The following is a 22,890-nucleotide window of genomic DNA, read 5'->3' on the forward strand; positions in this document are numbered from 1 at the left end:
AAAGAGCTGGTGAGCCGCAACTAAGAAGACTGTTTGCTGCAACTAAGACCCGGTGCAATCAAATAAATAAATAAATAAATAAAAAAGTGTTCCTCAATGGGTAGGACACAATTGCTAACTATATAGGCAAGGTAGAGTTTTCTGTGGGAACCAGAGGCAGAGATCATGTTTGTTTCAGGGTGGCCAAACACCCATCTTCTTTCTTCTCAGTCATGTCTCTGTACAGTCTTTTCCTTTGTTCCCAGCCAATCATAGTAGAATTTACAAAACTTACTAATGCCTCGGGCTACACGTATTTCAAGAGGAATAGCACAATGTCTCCAACTATAGGTGGACTATTTTATGTCTGAATTACTCTGTGGAATGATATAGCCATTTAGATAAGTAGATTTGGGAGCATCTCAATTTTATTCCCTGGTAGCAGGCTGACCTTCACGGAGTATGAAACTACGTCTTTCTCCTGCGTTCACAGCGAGTAAATCCATCTATGTAGGATGACTACTCTCAAGTACTCCCCAGAGTACCGCTTGGACCACTCTCTGGTGGTCAAGATGGAGAACACATTTCCTGGGGCGGGGGTGGGGGGTTGGGGGAGGGGCTCTAGATCGCTAGGAACTACACTACCCAGAAGGTAGTGCGCCGAGTTGAGCCAATAAAAGGTCAAGATAAAGGCATTTCCGTGCGTGCGCATCTCATCAGGGTGGGACTTCCGGCGTCCTCTTCGTGGCGGCCATTTTTATTGCTTTCGTATCTGTTGTCGCTCCGGAACGCTGGGCCGGGACTTGGGTGACAGGGTTGAGAAGGTCCAAGAGGAGCCGCTGTCTCCGCTGCATAGAGGCCGGTCTGAAGTTCAGCGACGCCGCCGGGGGTGTCCCGGGCCTGCCGTGCCCGCGTCCACCCGCCTCTCCCGCCGCTACCGGCCCCGCTCTGCCCCCAGACTCTGATGGCGTTGGCAGCGACGGCGCTGAGGACCCCGCCTCAGGTAAACGCTCATCCTCCGGGCCCTCACCGCCCTCACCCCACCAGACACTAAAGCCCCGAGTGCGGGGCGCCTGCTCACGTGCTCGCAGCCCAGGACGCGGTGTCCGGGATGGTGGGGCGTTCGTGGGTGGGTCTGTTTTTGATAGTGTGATGGCCGCGTGAGAGAGGGTGACAGGCGGAGGTATTGACAGGTGCAAAGGCTTGGAGGTTGGATTGAGCCGGGAGTATTGGGAAACCTGGGGTCCGTCTGATATCTGCAGGGAAGTGTGTGGTAGCGTGACCCCTGTACTGGCTGGCGGAGAGGTTTTTTCTTCATTCTGAGGGACCTGGATGCCATGGAGGGTAGTGGACAGAAGAGGAATACAGTCTGTATTAGGGTTTCAAAAGTTTTCCAAAAACTGATTAAAGAGAGAACAAACTAGAATGGAGCTGAAAACGACAGTGAGGCCCAAGGCGCTAGTAAGAAGCAGCATTGAGGACTGAGACGCAGAAGCTAGTCACTTAGCCCGAGGTCACCGGAATCCAGGGCTGGACGGGGATACAGGGGAGGCCTGACCTCATCTGGAGCCCAGTCCTTGTTGCCTACCCCTCTTCGCAGGTTCTGAAGGATGAAAAGCACTTAGGAAACCTATACACGGAAGAGGAGGTTGTCCCAGTCACTCACTGTCCCTGACACCACCCAAATGGTGTCTGGGATTGTAATGTCTTTAACGTCTTCCTTGCTTTTTTCCAAGCTCGTGGGTGTGGGGACCCTGGGGATACCTCAAGCCCAGTCCTGAGTGCAGGCCAAGGGTTACACGGAGGTATTGCTATTGCTGTCAGTCAATATAAACACGTGTGAAATGTTGTGACAGGACCAGATACTGACATGCGCAAATGTTTGGACGTATGACTATGCTGGAGATAGGGTACAGTCAGTTTCCATTTTATTAGGACCAAAGAGCTGAGTGTCAAGAATCAGGTCTGTAATTGTCAAGAATTTGGACGTCTGTTATGGAGATAATGAGAGGTTTGGATAAGCGGAAGGGGTTGATTCTTATGCAGGTCTTAGTGAGTTCCATTGCCTGCAAAGAAGAGAACAGACTGTATGAGTAATATAAGAGGCAGGGAGCTGCCAAGGAGGCATTTACTATAATCCAGATGAGTGTTGGACCAGGGTGGTGGCCACAGAGGTGGGAAAGAAGTTGGACTTTCCATCCATGTTTTAAGGAGAGTCAAGTAGATTTTTAGATGTTGCGGGTGAGGGAGAGAAAGGGAAGAGTCAGGGATGACCCCAGTGTTTCCGGTTTTAGGAGCTAATGGGATGAAAGCTCCATCAACTGAGATGGGAAAGTTATGGTAGGTTAATTTTACTTGAGAATATCAGATGTTTTGTTTTGGCCTTGTCAAGAGTCTGAGATGTTTCAGAGAAAGCGAGTGGAGGCAGCAGTTGGGTGTCTGGAAATCTGGGGAGGAAGGTGGCTCTTGTGTGGAACAGGGAGGAACTGTGGATCCCATTTATGTGGGGGAATGCAGGTCATCCTGGCAATGCTGTTCGCTGGTCTGAAAGAGGAGAGTGCATGATGAGTGGTTTCCCTGCTCCACACCTGATCAGGGTTGCTGAGCACACAAATGCAGGTGAAGGATAGAAGTGAACATGGTAACCATATGGAAGAGAATGGGTAACTGAATTGAAGAGAATGGTTTGACAGGCGACTAAAGCTTTTGTGAGATTAGTGGACATGAGATGGCTGTGGAGGCGTTGGAGTAATTGAAACAAGATGATGAGGCTAGGGCTCCTGCTAATTCACTAATGTACAGGTTCACCAGAATTTTGTGGTGAGGTTTGGTGTGGTGTGGTGTGGTGTGTTTGATCTTGATGGTGGGTAGGTCTGGGGCAAATATGGTCATTTGTGAGAGTCACTGTGCCTGGAATGGACACTGTCAGGGCCAGGATTCCAAGGAAGGTTGAGGGAGAGAGGACAGTGATGGCCGCTGAGGGGACAGGGAGTGCAGCACAAAAGTGGAAGTGGGTCATGGGCATCTGTAATCACATGTGCTTCTGGGTGGTTAAAATTGAAGCAAGGATCAATAAAAGTATGAAGGAGGCCTTCAAAGCAGTTTTCCCCATGTGCATAGTTGTGGGAGTGCAACTGTGGGGACTGAAGATGTGAGAGAGGTACAGTCTACAGAATGATGGGCACACTAAGAGGAAGTGCTAGCTCATGGCACCAGGGCCCTGTTATTGGGGACTGAAGGTTGAAGCTTGAACCCAAGTTTGGTTGTGTCTGTGAGTCACAGCCTAGAGACCCCAGGGGAATTGATTGACAGGATGGATGGGACCCTACAGGCCAGGACCAGAGCTTGGATGACATCTCTGTGCTGTCCTGTCCAGTGGTGTTGAGGGCTGAACACAGTGAATGAAGAGACCCTGAGGGATAGGTGGGCATCAGTGGCACTTAGGCCTGAAATTCCTGTTCGGTGGAGAGCTCTGGAAGAGGATGAAGGTGGGATAGGTGTGTGATGAGATGGATTGTGGGAGCTTAGGGAGAGAATGTTCATAGCTCATTCTTTCTCTCTCATAGACGTGCAGTGTGACCTTTGAGGACATTGCTGTGTACTTCTCCTGGGAGGAATGGAGGCTCCTTGATGAGACTCAGAGACGCCTGTACCTCGATGTGATGCTGGAGAACTTTGCACTTATATCCTCACTGGGTAAGACTCAAAGCCTTCCCAGCGTCCTGGACTAGGCTCTATCCCACCTCACCCTCCTTTTCCCAGGGGGTGCTCTGTTCTTATACATGTGAACTGTGGGCACTACTTGCTTCCCAAGCTTTCCGTGTAGTTGCTGTGGTAGCTAGGACTGGGCTGTTTGCACTGCCCTCTACCTTCTCCTGCAATATCAACCCCGATACCTGCTGTATTGAACACTCTTAGGAAAAGGATTCCAAGCCAGTAGTATTGCAGTGAGCTTAATGGATTCTACCTTACTTCCTTCTCTCTGTCTGGGTCAGTGTGTCTAGATCCTTTTCACCTCTGTGTCCAAGATTTGATCCCTTCTTTTATTTACTTGTTTTTATTTTAATTTAATTTAATTATATATATATTTTTTCTTCTCTTGGCTGAGCTGCATGGCTTGGGGGATCTTAGTTCCCCGACCAGAGATTGAACCAGGGCCACAGCAGTGAAAGCACCAAGTCCTGACCGCTGGACCGCCAGGGAACTCCCTTGATCCCTTCATTTACCTAACATTTCTTTGTGCCTGCCTGTGCCAGGCATGCAGGCATTATCATGGTCATTACTTACTTGAACGATGAGCTACTTTTCAGTGTCCTACTGCAAGGTTTGTAGTGTTTATTTATTTATTTTTTTAATATACGTTTATCCAAAGTTTTTTTTTTAATTATTTATTTATTTTGGCTGCACTGGGTCTTCAATGTGGCATGCGGGATATTTAATTGCAGCATGTGGACTCTTAGTTGTGACATGCAGACTTATTAGTTGCAGCATGTGTACTCTTAGTTGTTGCCTGCATGTGGAATCTAGTTCCCCGAGGGATTGAACCTGGGCCCCTTGCGTTGGGAGTGTGGAGTCTTACCCACTGGACCACCAGGGAAGTCCTTGCAGTGTTGGTTTTTTGTTTTGTTTAATAAATTTATTTATTTATTTTTAGTTGCATTGGGTCATTGTTGCTGTGCACATTCTTTCTCTAGTTGCGGTGAGTGGGGGCTAATCTTTGTTGTGGTGTGCGGGCTTCTCATTGAGGTGGCTTTGTTGCAGAGCACAGGCTCTAGGCATGCAGGCTTCAGTAGTTGTGGCACGCGGGCTCAGTAGTTGTGGCTCGTGGGCTCCAGAGCGCAGGCTCAGTAGTTGTGGCTCACGGGCTTAGTTGCTCTGCGGCATGTGGGATCTTCCTGGACTGGGGCATGAACCTGTGTTCCCTGCATCGGCAGGCGGACTCTCAACCACTGCACCACCAGGGAAGCCCCTCATTTTGGTTTTGATTTGCATTTTCCTGATGATCAGTGAGATGATTAGTGAAGAGGAACTTTTTTTTTTTTTTTGCTGTACACGGGCCTCTCACTGTTGTGGCCTCTCCCGTTGCAGAGCACAGGCTCTGGACGCGTAGGCTCAGTGGCCATGGCTCATGGGCCCAGCCGCTCCACGGCATGTGGGATGCCCCCAGACTGGGGCACAAACCCACGTCCCCCACATCAGCAGGCAGACCCTCAACCGCTGCACCACCAGGGAAACCCAGGAGGAACATTTTTTCATATACCTGTTAGCCATTTGTAGATCTTTGATAAAATGTCTGTTCAGCCATTTTATCTTTGATAAAATGTCCACTTTTTAATCAGATTGTTCTTTTCCTGTTGAGTTGTAGAGTACCTTATATATCAGTGTTTTACATATTAAAATATAAATTTCACCAATGAAATCTATCTGGTCATGGCCTATTTTTTTTGTTGGAAGATTTGCTTACTGGTTCAATTTCCTTACTTGTTATTGGTCTATTCAAATTTTCTGTTTCTTTATGATTCAGGATTGGTAGGTTGTATGTTTCTAGTCTGTTTCTTTTAGGTTATCTAATTTGTTGGTGTATAACAGTTCATAGTAGTCTTTTATGATCCTTTGTTTCTCTTTTATTTCTCTGTTAACTTATTTGAGTCTTCCATCTCAGAAGTCTAGAGAAAGATTTGTCAGTTTTATTTATCTTTAAGCAAAACCAGTTCTTAGTATTGTTAATCTTTTTTTATTGTTTTTATAGTTTCTATTTCATTTATTTCTGCTCTGATCTTTCTTTTTTTTCTTTTTTGGCTGTGCCATGTGGCAGGCAGGGATCTTAGTTCCCCAACTAGTGAACGAACCTGGACCCCCTGCCGTGGAAGCATGGAATCCTAACCACTGGACTGCCAGGGAATTCCCCTCTGCTCTGATCTTTATTTTTTCCTTTGTTCTGCTAACTTTGGTCTTAATTTGTTCTTTTTCTAGTTCCTGGAGATGTAAAGTTTGGTTGTTTATTTAATGCTGGCATTTTTTGCTCTTAATCCTGGCATTTATTGCTCTAAACTTGATTTTTCTCTTAATGCTGGCATTTATTGCTCTAAACTTTTCTCTTAAAACTGCTTTTGCACATCGTATATGTTTTGTTTCTATTTTTGTTTTTCTCAAGGTACGTTTGATTTTCTTGTTGATTTTTTCCTTTGACTGATTGATTGGCCAGGAGCATATTGTTTAATGTTCACATATCTGAATTTTTAAGCTTTCCTCCTGTTGCTGGTTTCTAGTGTTATCCATTGTGTTAGGAAAAGTTACTTGATATGGTTTGAGTCTTCTGAAACTTGTTAAGACCTGCTTGACATAGCATATAATCTATCCTAGAGAATATTCTATATGCACTTGAGAAGAGTGTATATTCTGCTGTAATAGGATGGAATGTTCTGTATACATCTGTTACATTCATTTGGACTAAAGTGTTGTCCAATTCAAAGATACCCTTACTTTCTATCTGGATATCCACCTGTGTTGAAAGGGGGATATTTAAGTTCCCTATTAACACATTATTGACTGGGAGATTTTTTCAGAAACTAATGCCTGTGGCCGGCAATTTGTTAGTTTGAGTAAATATCAACAACTTTTTTTGCACTTAATGTATTTATTTGAAACTTTGTACATGTCTTACTAAAGCATTCTAATACTTTGTTAGAGTGTGATAGGCAGTATAGCAGGAATCTCTGTGCAGGGGAACAGAACACCTATTACAAATACACCGTTTCACTGTGCTTTCCCCTGGAAGAGCAGACTCTATACTTTCTGGAGGCATTTTTTTTTTAAAGCCCTGTGGGTATTATTTCCTCTAGAATATGTTCTTTTATTTTACCTGGTAGTCAACAAGGTGGATCTTTGTGGGGAGGCTCTTTTTTTTATTTTTAAAATATTTATTTATTATTTTATTTATTTTGTCTGCGCCTGGTCTTAGTTGCTGCATGCGGGATCTTTTAGTTGTGGCACACGGGCTTCTTATTGCAGTACGGTGGACTTCTTAGTTGTGACATGCAGACTGTTAGTTGTGGCATGAATGTGGGATCTAGTTCCCCAACCAGGGATCGAACCTGGGCCCCCTGCATTGGGAGTGTGGAGTCTAACCCACTGGACCACCAGGGAAATCTCTTGGGGGGCTCTTTTAGAAACGCCACGGGAAGGATCAGGTGTGGGACTACCACTGCATTCACCGGAATGATCAGTTACCCATTCTCTAGCTACTGCTGACAAAAACTGCTTATGGGACTTCCCTGGTGGCGCGATGGTTAGGAATCTGCTTGCAAGGGCTTCCCTGGTGGCGCAGTGGTTGAGAGTCTGCCTGCCGATGCAGGGGACACGGGTTCATGCCCCGGTCTGGGAAGATCCCACATGCCGTGGAGCAGCTGGGCCCGTGAGCCATGGCTGCTGAGCCTGCGCATCCGGAGCCTGTGCTCTGCAACCAGAGAGGCCACAGCAGTGAGAGGCCCGCGTACCGCAAAAAAAAAAAAAAAAAAAAAAGAATCTGCCTGCAAATGCAGGGGACATGTGTTCAATCCCTGGTCCAGGAAGATCCCACGTGCAGTGGAGCAACTAAGCCCATGAGCCACAACTACCGAGCCCGCATGCCTAGAGCCCGTGCTCCCCAAGAGAAGCCACCTCAGTGAGAAGGCCACACACCACAACAAAGTGTAGCCCCTGCTTGCCACAACTAGAGAAAGCATGAGCATAGCAACGAAGACCCAATGCAGCCAAAAATAAATAAATAGATGAATAAATTTATTTTAAAAATTGCTTGTAAGTCATTTTATTCTGTGCATTAAGGCTGCAATAAATTTTAAATACATTGAATAAACTGCAGTTACTCAACTAGAAACCCACTTTCTTATATCATTTTCGAGTTTTCCAGAGGATATTGAAGTTTGCCAGATATTGATCAGAACGATCAACTCCTTTCATATATTTATTATACTCTAACATATTATTGGGCTTAGTTATCTGATGGCCAGTCTTTCTGTCTTCCTTTACTGTAGATGCTATGGAGGTGTAATGAATAGTTGTCACCATGCAGACTAGCCTCTTGTCTTTCCATATAAGAAGAATCACTTCTCCCTTCTGTAAGAATGTCATTTCTACCCTCTGTAGATGTTTAGATTTCTCCTTTAATTGGTTTGGTAGACCATGATTCTCTCTTATAGTCCTACAAACTCTGGTTTTATTTTTCAACAACATTACAGATGTGGACAGACTGTTGTAATAATTGTCTTGGTAAATATGGTGCCATGAACCAAGGTTGTAGGACCAACAATATTGTTTCTTGCAGTTTCTTTCCTTCACCCATGTAAACATCACGGTTGCATGTATATCCAGTTTCACTTTCGTTAAGCATCCTGACCAAAATTCCATATTTTGTAAATTTTCCAGGATTATAGGTTTTGAATCTGAGTTGTCCTCTCCACTTTATCATTGCCTCATCAAGTGATAGCTCTTGTTTGGGTGTATAGATCGATTGAGATTTTGGTAGAAAATAAGCCAAAAGAGGTTTAATTTTTGAAATTCTGTCTGTAGGAAGTGGAGTTTCCGAGTTATCGTTAAAGTGAAGAAATGTCATTATTTGTTTGAACCTTCTTCTCATCTTAATCTTTGATAAGTGTTTCAAGTAAGGGATCAGTCAACCAATATTCTTTCCACTGTGACTTTCTTATTTGTCTCATCAAAATTATTAACCCAAGAGGCTTCTTCATATCACTGTTGGTTACATTAGTCCATTTTAAAGCCTTATCATACTTTTTATATGATTTTTCATTCTGTTGGTGATATAAGTTTGTTTGAGAAGTGACCAACTCGAAAAAGTCGTTACCAAAAATTAATTCTGTTATTTCACTAACACTTGGTGGGTTATTACATTCAATAGTTACACCTGACACACTATAAAGTCTTCTAATTTTTGTGAAATGTTGTCTTCAATCCACTCTTACATAGAAGCAAAGGAGCATTCTTGAGTTTCATTTTCACTTTCCACAGTAGAGTCATTCACTACGGTTTTTTGTCTTTTTGTTGGTCTAATATTCACATCGTCTGAATCAGAACTATATTCTGAAGAACTGTCGTCTTCTGAGACACTAGTATATATGTCGCTCAGACAGAGAAAGTATCTGCATAAAATTCATCAAAAAATTCTTCATCACTCAATTTTGCAATGCATCATTTTTGAAAATTTTATGGTAATAAACTTGCGTTTAATGTACACGAGGTTGGAACAAAAACCTAATGGAGGAAAATGTGAGAGATAATGATAATCATAAGTTGTATAATGAACCCTTGATCAATTTTAAGTTCTAACAACTTCACACGGTGATGTTAATTGTGTCACTCTCTAAAAACGTATTGATACGTCTCCGGTCAATAACATTTGAGTAACAAAAGATGTATTAATGCATTTCTAGTCAGAAATGTGTTAATATTCTTTTGCTGGGACTTTCCTGGCAGTCCAGTGGTTAAGACTCTGTGCTTCTACTGCAGGGGGCACAGGTTTGATGCCTGGTTGGGGAACTAGGATCCTGCATGCCATGCGGCGTGGCCAAAAAAATAAAAAAATTCCTGCCTTCAGATCTGGTCATATTTGCTTAATTTTTAATATATGGTACGTATATATATAGTTAAATTGTTACATTCTCCTGGTGAATCAATTTCTTTATCATTACGTAATGAACATTGTCTCTTGTGATAGTTTTTTTTTTAAGAATGATCTTTATTTGTTTTTTAAAAATTAATTTATTTTTGGCTGCATTGGGTCTTTGTTGCTGCACGTGGGCTTTCTCTAGTTGCGGTGAGCAGGGTCTACTCTTCATTGTGTTGTGTGGGCTTCTCATTTCTGTGGCTTCTCTTGTTGCAGAGCACGGGCTCTAGGCATGTGGGCTTCAGTAATTGTGGCACGCAGGCTCAGTAGTTATGGCTCACCATAGAGTGCAGGCTCAGTAGTTGTAGTGCACAGGCTTAGTTGCTCCACAGCATGTGGGATTTTCCCAGACCAGGGCTTGAACCCATGTCCCCTGCATTGGCAGGCAGATTCTTAACCACTGCACCACCGGGGAAGTCCCTCTTGTGATAGTTTTTGATTTAAAGTCTATTTGTCTCACTTAAGTATATCTTACTCTGTTCTCTTCTGAGTTCTATTTGCGTGGAATATCTCTTTCAATTCCTTCACCTTCAGCCTGTGTGTGTCCTTAAGGCTGAAGTTACTCTATTGTAGGCAGCATATAGTTGAGGTCTTTTTTTTTTTTTTCTGTTCAGTCACTGTATGTCATTTAATTGGAGAATATTTTTAGGACCTACTGTTGCCATCTTATTATTGTATGGCTGTTTTGTAGTTTCTTTCTTCTTCTCTTGCTGTCTTCCTTTGTGACTTCATGATTTTCTGTGGTAATACACTTTTTTTTTTTTTAAGTACCAACTCCTTTTTTTTTTTTAATTTATTTTTGGCTACATTGGGTCTTTGTTGCTGGGCGTGGGCTTTTCTCTAGTTGTGGCGAATGGGGGCTACTCTTCGTTGGTGGTGTACGGGCTTCTCACTGCGGTGGCTTCTCTTGTTGCAGAGCTCAGGCTCTAGGCACGCGGGCTTCAGTAGTTGTGGCACGTGGGCTCAGTAGTTGTGGCACGTGGGCTCAGTAGTTGTGGCTTGTGGGTTCTAGAGCGCAGGGTCAGCAGTTGTGGCACACGGGCTTAGTTGCTCTGTGGCATGTGGGATCTTCCCAGACCGGGGCTCAAACCCGTGTTCCCTGCATTGGCAGGCAGATTCTTAACCACTGCACCACCAGGGAAGTCCCTGTGGTAATATACTTTTATTCCTTTCTCATTGTCTTTTGTGTCTAGTATAGGGTTTTGCTTTGGGGTTACCATAAGGCTTATATAAAACATAGCATTCTATTTTATGCTGATAACAATGTAACTTCAATCTCATACAAAAAATCTACTCTTATACTTCCCCCACACATGCATTTTATGTTTTTGATGTCACAATTTACATGTTTTTATACTGTGTATTGGGTAACCATCAACAAGTTATTGTGGGTATAGTTGTTTTTAATACTCTTGTTTTTTATCCTTTGTAGTTGAGTTGAGTGATTAACACAGTTTTACAGTATTAGAGTATTCTGAATTTGACCATATACTTATCTTTACCTGTGTGTTTTATATTTTCATATGATTTCATGTTAGTAGTTAGCATACTCTTTTTTCTTTTTTTTTTTTTTTTTTTGGCTGTACTGGGTCTTAGTTGCAACATGCAGGATCTTCTATCTTTGTTGCACTATGCGGGATCTAGTTTCCTGCCCAGGGATGGAGCCCAGGCCCCCTGCATTTGGAGCACGGAGTCTTAGCCACTGGACCACCAGGGAAGTCCCTAGTTAGCATACTTTTATTTCAGCTAAAAGAATTCTTTAGTCTTTCGCATTTCTGGTGAGGTACTCAAGTGGTGATGAACTTCCCCAGTTTGTTTGTCTGAGAAAGTCTTTCTTCCTTATTACTGAAGAATAGTATTGCTGGTTAAGTATTCTTGGTTTGCAATTTTTTCCCCCACCCCAGTATCTAGAACATATCATCTCACTCTCATGGTATGCAGTGTTTCAGCTAAGAAAACCACTTTATGGGGTTTCCCTTGTATGAGGGGTTTCTTTTTTCTTACAGCTTTTAAAATTATCTTTATCATTACTTTTTGAGTTTTATATTAATGTGTCTTGGTGAAGTCGTCTGTGGATTGAATCTGTTTGGGGACTTCTGAGCATCATGTACCTGAATGTCCACTTTTCCCAGATTTGGAAAGTTTTCGTCCATTATTTCTTTAAATAAATTTTCTGCCCCTTCCTCTCTCTCTACTCCTTCTAGGGCTCACATTATGCAAATATTGTTTTGTTTCACAATGTCCCATAATTCATGTAGACTTTTTAAAATTCTTTTTAGTTGTTTTGTCTTTTTTCTCCTTTGATTGGATAATTTCAAAGACCTACCTTCAGTTTCATATTCATTGTTTTGATTGATCAAGTTAGCTATTGATACGCTACTGTGTTTTTCGTTTTGTTCATCATACTCTTCACCATAATTTCTGTTTGGTTCTTTTTCATATTTTCTGTCTCTGTTTGAAACTTTATTTAGTTTGCATATTGTTTTCCTTATTTTGTTGGATTGTCTGTCTGTGTTTTCTAGTAGCTCATTGAGCTTCATTAAAACAATTATTGTGAGAGACTTCCCTGGTGGTCCAGTGGTTAAGACTCTGTGCTTCCACTGCTGGGGGCATGGGTTCGATCCCTGGTCAGGGAACTAAGATCCTGCATGTTTCATGACGTGGCCAAAAAAAAAAAAACAATTATTGTGAATTTCTTGTCTGACAGTTTATAGATCTCCCTTTCTTTGGGGCAACTGATAAATTATTATGTTCCTTTGGGGGGTGTCATGTTTCCTTGATTATTTTGTGTGTGTTTCATGTAGCCTTGCTTTGATGTTAATACATTTAATGGAGCAGTCATTTCTTTCAGACTTTATGTAAGGTTTTGGCGGGGAAGATCTTCACCTTTTTGTGGGTGTTAGTATGCCAGCTTGATGGGTAGTTGCTGTTCCGACTACAACAAGGCCCAGGGGCTTAGAGTCTGTCCAGCTCTGTCAACTGAGATCAGTCTCAGCAAAGACTGCAGGGGTCCTCAATAGCTAAAGTTGTCGGTATCCACAGTAGTAGAGAAGACTGCTGGGGATCTCCTGATCTCTTTCTCCCAAGGGAAATGTTTTGACTGAGGGGCTCCCTCTTGATGGTAAGTCCGGCTCTTGGTTAGGGGGTGGTGCTTCATGGTGGTGATGGCATTGGTGTCTGATGTGTGGGCACTGTGGAGCAGATATAGATCTGGATTCTAGGGTGTGATAAATGCAGAGCAGTAGCAGTTCTAAGGTCCCAGACACTGAACAGCCTGCAGCAGTGTTGACTTTGCTTTGTGAGATGCAGTCGCACACTGAGCAGTGATGGAGCCTTGACTGGAGTCTAGGTGCACACAGAAGTGTCTGGGGTCTGAGGAACTAACTCACCTATAGTGGCCATGAATCTCGTGCCTGAGACGGGCATTCAGGTGACAGCTGTGGAGTCAGGTTATGGAATATGGGCATCAGTTTCACAGTTGGGGCTCTGGGGTTTAGGGTGTGTGCAGGATTTATGGGGGTGGCAGCCATGGTTTTGAAATAGAGCAATAGCTACTTTTGGAGGAACAGGTGTGATTCAGCATATTATTCTCTTGCAGGTCCCCCATGGTCATGGCTATTAGTTACCTTATTGAAAGAGCTGCCAGTACCCTCTGCAGAGCAGGGAGCTGGTGTTCACACCTATAAACACTTGCTCTTCTCTGCCGTGCAGACAGTGGGATCTGCGGCTATATCGGGGCCTGTTGAGGTTCTCCAAAGCAAAGGCTACTGGGGTCCTTTGCAGAGCAGGGCATTGGGGAATGTGATGGCAGCCACCATTTGGCTGATACACATAGTTCTCACCATTCATCTTATTTCCTATCCATCTCCACATGTCTGTTAAGCTGATGTCCCCAGCAATCCTTTTTTTTAAAAAAATATGTATTTATTTTTGGTTGCGTTGGGTCTTTGTTGCTGCACGTGGGTCTTCTTTACTTGTGTTGAGCAGCGCTACTCTTCCTTGCAGTGTGTGGGCGTCTCATTGGTGACTTCTCTTGTGGAGCATGGGCTCTAGGTGCGTGGGCTTCAGTAGTTGTGGCACTTGGGCTCAGTAGTTGTGGCTCACAGGCTCTAGAGCTCAGGCTTAGTAGTTATGGTGCACAGGCTTAGTTGCTCCATGGCATGTGGGACCTTCCTGGACCAGGGCTTGAACCCATGTCCGTGTATTGGCAAGCAGATTCTTAACCACTACACAACCAGGAAAGCCCCCCAGCGATCACTTTTGTGTGGTTATTCTACTTTTCAATTTCCATTGTGTTGCTGCAGTGTCTTAATTGGATTTCTGAGTCCTCCAAGGGTCAATTTTGTTTGCAGTTAGCTGTCTGTTTTTTGTTGGTGGTAAAGGCTGGTGTCCTCTGCTGTTACGCTGATATCACTTCTAGATTGGTTTTCTGTGTCTGTTATGTGCTGAGTTGCTCTGTGACAGTAGAAGTCATCCATCTGTCCTGTTTTTACCTTAGGATTTGTATCCTGCATGTACCATGTAGTTGCTTAACTAGGGCTTACAGATGTGCCAGGATGGATATGACTCCAGTCATGGCATGGTGGGCTCAGAGGGGGCCTGGTCCTGGTGAATGGCAGCTGAGTAGAGTATGACATCAGGCTGTTTTCAGATCATACCAGGAATCTATCTTTGTTCAACCAGGGTTTAGGTGCCATTTGCAGTGGCTATACCTTACTTCTATATTTCCTTTTCCACTGTTAACACTTGCCTGACTTGTCAGTTCTACTACTTGTAATTCCTATGGTGACTTCCAGCCCAGGGATAATTTCTACCTCTCTGGACTCCACATCTCCCATTTTTCTCACCACTCTTTCTGTAGTACTCACCAACATTGGTTGTGCTGTGATATGTTCACATTTCCCTAAATTGACTTTGAATAGCAGCTAATATGTTGCTGTGGGATTTTAATGGGCTTAGATGCATGTTTCTACCATCTCACATCAGCAGCAGAAAAATCCTGCAAGAAGCCATTGCGAAAGAAATGAGTTGTAGACCCTGCCTCTCTTCCTTGTGTCACACTCTGTGTTTTGTTTCCTTCCCCTGGTGAGGTCTCCACTATTCTGTGATCTTGAGGCTCAGTAATGCAAAACAGTCGGCTGTTCTTTCAACTGAATTCCAACTTCTGTATCTTGAAAAGCATCTCATAGACTAATACCTAGATGAGACAGATGGACATCTGTGATGAACTTGACCCTTCCCTATAGTCGACATGTACTTGACCAGCATTTCTTTCTGTTCAGGTTGCTGCTGTGGAGCAGAGGATGCAGAGGCACCTTTTGAACAGATCACTTCTCTAGGAGTGTCACAGGCTAGGACTCCCAAGGCAGATTTGTCTTTCCAGAAGACACACCCCTGTGAGATGTGTGGTCCAGTCTTGAGAAATGTTTTCCACTTGGCTGAGTGCCGGGAAACACAACACAGCCAGAAACTTTTGAGGTGTGGAGCATGTGCAAAACGATTTTATTTTAGTGCAAACTTTCAGCAGCACCAGGAGCAGTACATGGAAAAGAAAACCCTCAGAAGCAGTGTGGATGAGGCCTGGTTTGTGAAGAGCTGCAGATTCCATGTGTCACAGAAGCCATTGTGTTGTGGGGAGTTTGAAAAGGACTTCCCAACCATCGTGGGACATCTACAGCAACAGGACACTCATACTGTGGAGAAGCCAAACACAATCAGCCAGTGTGGGTCAACTTCACAAGGCAGGAAAAGCCGTCACACCTGGGTAGAATGCAAGAAAGCCCTCAGCCCCAAACACACACTTGTTCAGGACCATGGTGTCCACAGTGGAAGACAGTGTTTTGTGTGCAGTGAATGTGGGAAAGCATACAAGTACAAATCCTCATTTGTTGTGCACCAGAGAATCCACACTGGAAAAAAGCTTCATGTATGTGGTGAATGTGGAAAATCTTTTAGGCAAAGCTCAACCCTCTGTCAACATCTAAGACTTCATACTGGGGCAAGGCAGTACAAGTGCAGCAAATGTGGGAAATCCTTAAGCCACAAATCTGTCCTCATTTATCCCCATTCATGGCACAGTGGAGAAAGCAGTTATGTGTGCAGTGAATGCTCAAAATCTTTTAGCCATAGCTCAGTGTTCTTTCCACATAGGAGATTTCAAATTGGAGAAAGGCTTTATAAGTGTACTGACTGTGTGAAATCTTTTACTTCTATGTCTGCACTCAGTTATCATCAGAGATCTCACACAGGAGAACGACCTTATGTGTGCAGTGATTGTGGGAAATCTTTTATCTCTAGTTCTGACCTCCGTTACCATCAGAGAGTTCATTCTGGAGAAAGGCCTCATGAGTGCAGTGAATGTGGGAAATCTTTTATCACTCGTACTGCTCTCCGTTATCATCACAGAGTTCACACTGGAGAAAGACCTTATGAGTGTAGTGAATGTGGGAAGTCCTTTACCCGAAAAAACAACCTAATTATACACCTGAGAGTGCACTCAGGAGAAAGGCCTTATGAGTGTAGTGAATGTGGGAAATCTTTTACCTTTAGCTCCAGCCTTCGTTATCATCACAGAGTACACACTGGAGAAAGACCTTATGAGTGCAGTGAATGTGGGAAATCTTTTAACAATAGGTGGACACTCATTCGACACCGGAGAATTCACACAGGAGAAAAGCCTTATGTGTGCAATAAATGTGGGAAATCTTTTTCTTGTAGCTCCACCCTCCAGTATCATGAACGAGGTCACCTTGGGGAAAGGCCTTATGGGTGTGATGAATGTGGAAAGTCTTTTACCACTAGCTCTGCCCTCCGTTATCATCAGAGAATTCACACAGGAGAAAGGCCTTATGAGTGCAGTGAATGTGGGAAATCTTTTATCTCTAGGTCTGACCTCCAATATCATCAGAGAGTTCATTCTGGAGAAAGGCCTTATGAGTGTAGTGAATGTGGGAAATCCTTTATCCGAAGGAATAACCTCCTTTTACACCAGAGAGTTCACACAGGAGAACGGCCTTACAACTGTAGTGAATGTGGGAAATCTTTTAACAATAGGTGGACACTCATTCAACACCAGAGAGTTCACACAGGAGAAAAGCCTTATGTGTGCAGTGAATGTGGGAAATCCTTTACCTCCAGCTCCACCCTCTGTTATCATCAGAGAGTTCATGCAGGAAAAAGGCCTTATGAATGCAGCGAATGTGGGAAATCTTTTACCTCTAGTTCTACCCTCCGTTATCATCAGAGAGTTCACACAGGAGAAAGGCCTTATGAATGCAGTGAATGTGGGAAATCTTTTACTTTTAGTGCCAGTCTCCGTTATCATCACAGAGTGCACAGTGGAGAAAGGCCTTATGAGTGCAGTGAATGTGGGAAATCCTTTAAGGATAGATCACAATTCAATAAACACCGGAGAGCTCACACTGGAGAAAGACCTTATGAGTGTGGTGAATGTGGGAAATCTTTTAGCCAAAAATCTTCCCTCTCAACACACCGGAAAATTCATAATAGAGAACGGTCTTATGAGTGTAGTGCATGTGGGAAGTCTTTTACCTCTATTTCTGGCCTTGGTTATCATCAGAGAGTTCACAGGGGAGAAAAGCCTTATCAGTGTAGTGAGTGTGGGAAATCTTTTACCAATAGCTCCATACTGATTCGACACCAGAGAGTTCACACAGGAGAAAGACCTTATGTGTGCAGTGAGTGTGGGAAATCTTTTACTAGTAGTGCCACCCTCTCTTATCATCAGAGAGTTCACGCAGGCAAAAGGCCTTATGAGTGCAGCAAATGTGGGAAATCTTTTACTTCTAGTTCCACCCTTCGTTATCATCAGAGAGTTCACGCAGGAGATAGGCCTTATGAGTGCAGTGAGTGTGGGAAATCCTTTATCTCTAGCTCTAAACTCCGCTACCATCAGAGAGTTCACACGGGAGAAAGGCCTTATGTGTGCAGTGAGTGTGGGAAATCCTTTAGGGATAGTTCCCAATTTAGTCAACACCAGAGAGGTCACACTGGAGAAAGGCCATATGAGTGTAGAGAATGTGGGAAATTTTTTATGCGAAAATCTACCCTTTCTCAACATCAGAGAGTTCACACTAGAGAAAGGCCTTAGATGTACTGGGGATGTGCAGTTTTCTTGTTCATTGTAAGGATTCCAGAGGAAACTGAGGAGCCATATGTCTGAATTAACTCTCAGGCATTTGAGCATGCACAGTGGGGAGATTTCCCCATAAGTTTCAGTTATGTGGGAAGCGTGGGACTATGTTGCACTCTCTAACCTGTCCAGGGCTCTTCCCAGATTTATGTCACTTCCATCTCTGGGGTCAAGGCCATTTCACCTCCACCACCTGGTAGGTTCACACAGTGTGCATCAGTCACCAACCCACTGTGTTCAGGGAAGCTGACCTCTGTCCTGCAATGTATTGGCCAAGTTAGGAGTCACCTGAACATTTATGGCATCAGCTTTCACTCCTCCCTGACTTATCTTGGACATGGACCTGGTCAGTATTGGCCCAGAAGATACCAAAAGTTCAGCTGGCAGCGAGCAGAGAATGACAACACAGGGATGTGTTGGTCTCACATGATAATAGTAAATTTTTCCAGCTTCCAAATCATGAACTGGGTAACTGCCTGCTGCAGATTGCTTTGGCTTGTACAATAATCAAGGCCTTACAAGCTCTTTACACTCTCTTTAATCTTGGAAGTTCTGTTTACTCTGCAGGTAGTTTATACACAGGTTTTTACTGTGTAAGCATAAAGGGGAGAACAACTTTTAGGGGTCTCAAAATTTCTGTGTCTGAGGAGGGATGGTATGATGGCAGACAGTAGCTTGCCAGTTTTGCCCAAATTTGCATTGCTGCCCACTGCCTCCTAGGAAAGACCGCAGGGATTTCTGGTTTTCATCTGAAGCTTGGAGGCTTTGTGTTTTAGGAGTCTCCAAGATGTCCCTGAGAAGTGGCAGCTGTGAGAATCTCAAGAGCTTTGAAAGCAGAATGAATTTTTTTTTTTTCGGTATGCAGGCCTCTCACTGTTGTGGCCTCTCCCATTGTGGAGCACAGGCTCCAGACGTGCAGGCTCAGCGGCCATGGCTCACGGACCTAGCCGCTCTGCGGCATGTGGGATCTTCCCAGACCGGGGCACGAACCCACATCCCCTGCATCGGCAGGTGGACTCTCAACCACTGCGCCACCAGGGAAGCCCCAGAATGAATTTTTTCCCTTCCTCAAAGGAGAGGTCACAGGGCACTTCAGCACTGTTGAGAGATTATCTTCCCCAGGTCTACAGAGAGCCATATTCCCTGATGGCCACAATTTATTGGCCTAGTGTCACTGGTTCTAAGACCATTGGGTCCAGGGGAAACCATAATTGGTACAGAAACTGGTTTACTAGGGAGGGGAAGAGGCCGCAGCCTACTAGTGTGTCAATGTAAAAATGACTGTGGAGAATCAGTTTGTACACAAATCTCAGTACTTCCAGGTATGTTTATCTTGTATAGCTGAAGTCATCAGAGAAAATAAAAATAATTGAAAGGTTTTGTGGATTCCTTTAGCCTCTGTAATATTCACCTCAAGGCCATTACTGCATGGGCAGGAAGAAAGAGAAAAAAGGGGATCTAGTCCACAGATGTGGCTCTTGTGACCCAGACAGCATTCCTGTTTGACTTCAGGTGGAAATGTTCTTTATTGCTCACCATATTTGCTGCCACTGAGGCAAGACTGCCGCCCCAACCCCCTGGGGCATAAGGATAGAAATGATGGAGTCAGTATAAGGTTGCCAAACCTATTTTCTGAAAGGACTGGGACATAGAGATCTTTAAATCTTGAGCTATGTTTTAAAGCTTTACTAAGGTATAATTTACATGTGCTAATACGAATATATTTAAAGTGTACAATTTGATAAGTTTTGACATAGGTGTGAACTTCTGAGACCATCATCATAGTCCTAATAGTGACCATATCTGTCATGGTATATTTACCTCATTCCTATTATAATCTCCTTGCCTTTCTCACCTCTCCAAGTAACCACTGATTTACTTTCCTTACAGTAGATACCTTGCATTTTCTTGAATTTATATTATTGGAATCATTTGTTGTTTACCGTATTTTTTTGTTTTCCTTTATGTATCATAATTACTTTGAGATTCATCAGTGGTATATAGTGCTTTTGGTTTTTGTTTTGTTTTTGGCTGAGTAATATTTTTCAATATGCGATGGTTAGTTTATCCATTCTCTTTATGGGCATTTGGTTTGTTTCTAAATTTTGACTTCTGAAAATAAAGCTAGTATAAAAATTGTGTTCTTTATATGAATATATGAAGAATATATATGTTTCTTTTATCTTTTGTCAGTAACTTAGAATATAATGTGTGAGTCACAACTGTTTTTTACTTTTTTTTTTTTTTTGGCTGTGCTGGGTTTTCGTTGTGGCAAGTGGGCTCTTCATTGCGGCCTGTGAGGTTAGTAGCCCTGCGGCATGTGGGATTTCAATTCCCTAACCAGGGATCGATTCCCTGTCCCCTACATTGGAAGGCAGATTCTTAACCACTGGAACACCAAGGAAGTCCCACAACTGTTTTACTTTTGAAGAAACTAACATATTGTGATCTAAAATGATTGTACCTTTTGCATCTTACCAGCAATGTATGAGAATTCCATTTCTTCCATATTCTACTGAATACTTGGTTTATCATTTGTGTTAGTTTTAGCCTTTTAACTGAGTTTTTAGAGTTACCTCACTTTTGAGTTTCCATAAGGATTCATGATGAGCGTTTTTTCAGATATTCATTTGTTGTGTATCTTTGTTAAAATATTTGCTGAAATCTTTTTCTTTATTGACCCTTGGCTATCTTCCTTTAACAAATAGGACAATGAAACAACAAAGATGTATGTTGGAATTTCACTCATTTTAAAATACTTTTAATATTTTTAAAAAGTGATTTTGCTTTATGGAGTAACTTTACTGGCAGAATTTTCTGACTTGAAAAAAATCTGCAGTATTCATAATGCAGTGGATACTTAGATATACCATTTTAAATTTAATCTACATTTTTAACATATTCTCTATATTCTTAAGTTCAGTCACTGAAGAATACAATAAAGCCTTGCTTTATAGTGCTTACACATTTTCCTGGTTTATATCATCGTGGAAGTTGGTGGGTTGGAGCAGATGGGGACAAGATTTACTTTATCTATCTATCTATCTATCTATCTATCTATCTATCTATCTATCTATCTACCTACCTATTGCTGTGTTGGGTCTTTGTTGCTGCTCACGGGCCTTTCTCTAGTTGCAAGAGCGGGGACTACTCTTCATTGTGGTGCACGGGTTTCTCATTGTGGTGGTTTCTCTTTGTTGTGGAGCACAGGCTCTAGGCTCATGGACTTCAGTAGTTGTGGCTCACAGGCTCAGTAGTTGTGGCTTGTGGGCTCTAGAGTGCAGGCTCAGTGGTTGCGGCACACAGGCTTTGTTGCTCCGTGGCATGTAGGATATTCCCAGACCAGGGCTTGAAACTGTGTCCCCTGCATTGGCAGGTGGATTCTTAATCACTGCACCACCAGGGAAGTTCCAGGGACAAGATTTCATCAGGATGGACTGGTCTTTCTTTGAGTCCCAAAGCCTGGCTGGGAGGCGGGTGATGAAGAGATCAGTGGTCAGACTCCACAAGTCCTCATCCAGGCTGCTGGGTTTAATTCTGTATCCCTGACCAGTGAAAGGACCCACAGGCAAACACTCCTCTCCAGGCCTGTTTCCTCCTATGTAAGGTGGGGATTAGGATCTGACCTGCCTCTGGTCCACTGAAAGATGTGAGGAGGGGAGCTGTCCATTCCTATGCAGCTCCCTTTGCAGGTGACATTCTGGTGCCAGCCACCTTTAGCTCCCCCTGATGTCCTCAGATTCCTCTAGCCCCAGACCCCTCTATCCCCAGGGACATGTCAGAAATAAATGAGGCATCTCACAATCCACGATCTGGGTCAGCCCCCATGGACTTACAGGCATCGAGGTGGGGTCTGCTGGGTACTGAGGTCTCCGTGTGGATACCCCAGTGAGAAATAATCTGGGCAACTTGCTGAAGCTCCTTGAGCCTCAGTTTGCTGACTTGGACATAAAGGTGTTAACTTTGGCCCCTGAGAGGATCAATGAATGTAACAAAACACTGAGCACTTAACACCTGAATTCCAGGGTTTGTATTTTGAGCTTGTATGTGGCGTATTTATTTAAAATTTTAATAGAAAATATTTTCATAAGTTTCCTTTTCACAATTCTCTTATTGTACTTAACTCTAATTTATTGGTATTTTTATTGTATTAGTAACATTCTCATTTTGTTCCATTTTATAGAGTGCCATGTAAGTTAATATAAATGCCATGTAAATATACTGTGAAATTTTACTCAATCCATATGTGTATCATTGTTATAGCGTATTTCTCCTGAATCCGTTTACTCTGCGAGATTGAGAGCACACTCATCAATTGATGGATTATCACAGAAATAGTTTGATTCTTTTGCAAGTGTACTGAGAGATCTCTTACTTCTGTTTGCCCTAACTGATAAATTAATTCTCTTCAGATCCTCTTTAAACATATTTCATTTATTATGCTGAAATGCAAAATGACCAATTCTATTAGAGTATGCTATTTCACATACCAGATAGTCTTTTCACGTAAGTTTTTTTGTTCATTAGTTTTTTGTCCTTCCCCTGAAACTCAATGCAAGTTTTGTTTATTTAAAAATAGCTTATTTAATATGATATAAACAACAGATAACTACTTAGAAAACATTCTTATTTCAATGAATATTCATTTGAATGTTCTGGAAAGGTTGCAAGTTACTTTTTTAAAAATCCAGTTCAGTGAAATGTGGCTGATAAAAGTATGTGATAAAGTAATAAATATATAATTCTATAAGTATTCTACAGTCAGAATGTTTTGGAAACATTTAAAATTATCAGTCCACTTTAATTCTGGCTGGTTATGGGTAGATTTTGAAATCAAAACGAAATTTTCACAAATTAGATTATTGTATAGTAATTGGATAGTTTTCACAAAAATTGCCTGTTGCAAAATGTTGCCCAATGTTTTTATGGTTTTATGGATACTGAAAATATTATAGACAATTTTTTTTACATTATACACGTTATTTTTGTCATTTAAATTTTTAGTTGTTACTGTATTTTGCCACAGCAGTGAGAGCCCAGAATCCTAACCACTAGGCCACCAGGGAACTCCCCACTTGAA

The 22,890-nt window shown here is 42.8% G+C and overlaps 1 protein-coding gene across 1 annotated transcript; it reads left to right on the plus strand.

Annotated features, from left to right (window-relative positions):
• The first annotated feature begins 755 nt into the window (after positions 1-755).
• LOC309837080 (uncharacterized protein) lies at positions 756-21,912 on the plus strand. The gene is made up of 3 exons (XM_082677416.1): positions 756-982; positions 3,546-3,675; positions 14,941-21,912. The coding sequence occupies exons 1-3, from the start codon at positions 944-946 to the stop codon at positions 17,766-17,768; spliced, it is 2,997 nt and encodes a 998-aa protein (XP_082533542.1). The 5' UTR covers positions 756-943; the 3' UTR covers positions 17,769-21,912.
• The last annotated feature ends 978 nt before the right edge of the window (positions 21,913-22,890 follow it).

The sequence above is a fragment of the Grampus griseus genome (assembly GCF_964374135.1).
Source record: "Grampus griseus genome assembly, chromosome: 19".
Taxonomy (NCBI): domain Eukaryota; kingdom Metazoa; phylum Chordata; class Mammalia; order Artiodactyla; family Delphinidae; genus Grampus; species Grampus griseus.

Coding starts and splice junctions, on each gene's coding strand:
- LOC309837080 (XM_082677416.1), top strand. CDS start 944: ATGGCGTTGGCAGCGACGGCGCTGAGGACCCCGCCTCAG. Junction 983..3,545: donor CGCTGAGGACCCCGCCTCAG/GTAAACGCTCAT, acceptor TCTCTCTCATAG/ACGTGCAGTGTGACCTTTGA. Junction 3,676..14,940: donor TGCACTTATATCCTCACTGG/GTAAGACTCAAA, acceptor CTTTCTGTTCAG/GTTGCTGCTGTGGAGCAGAG.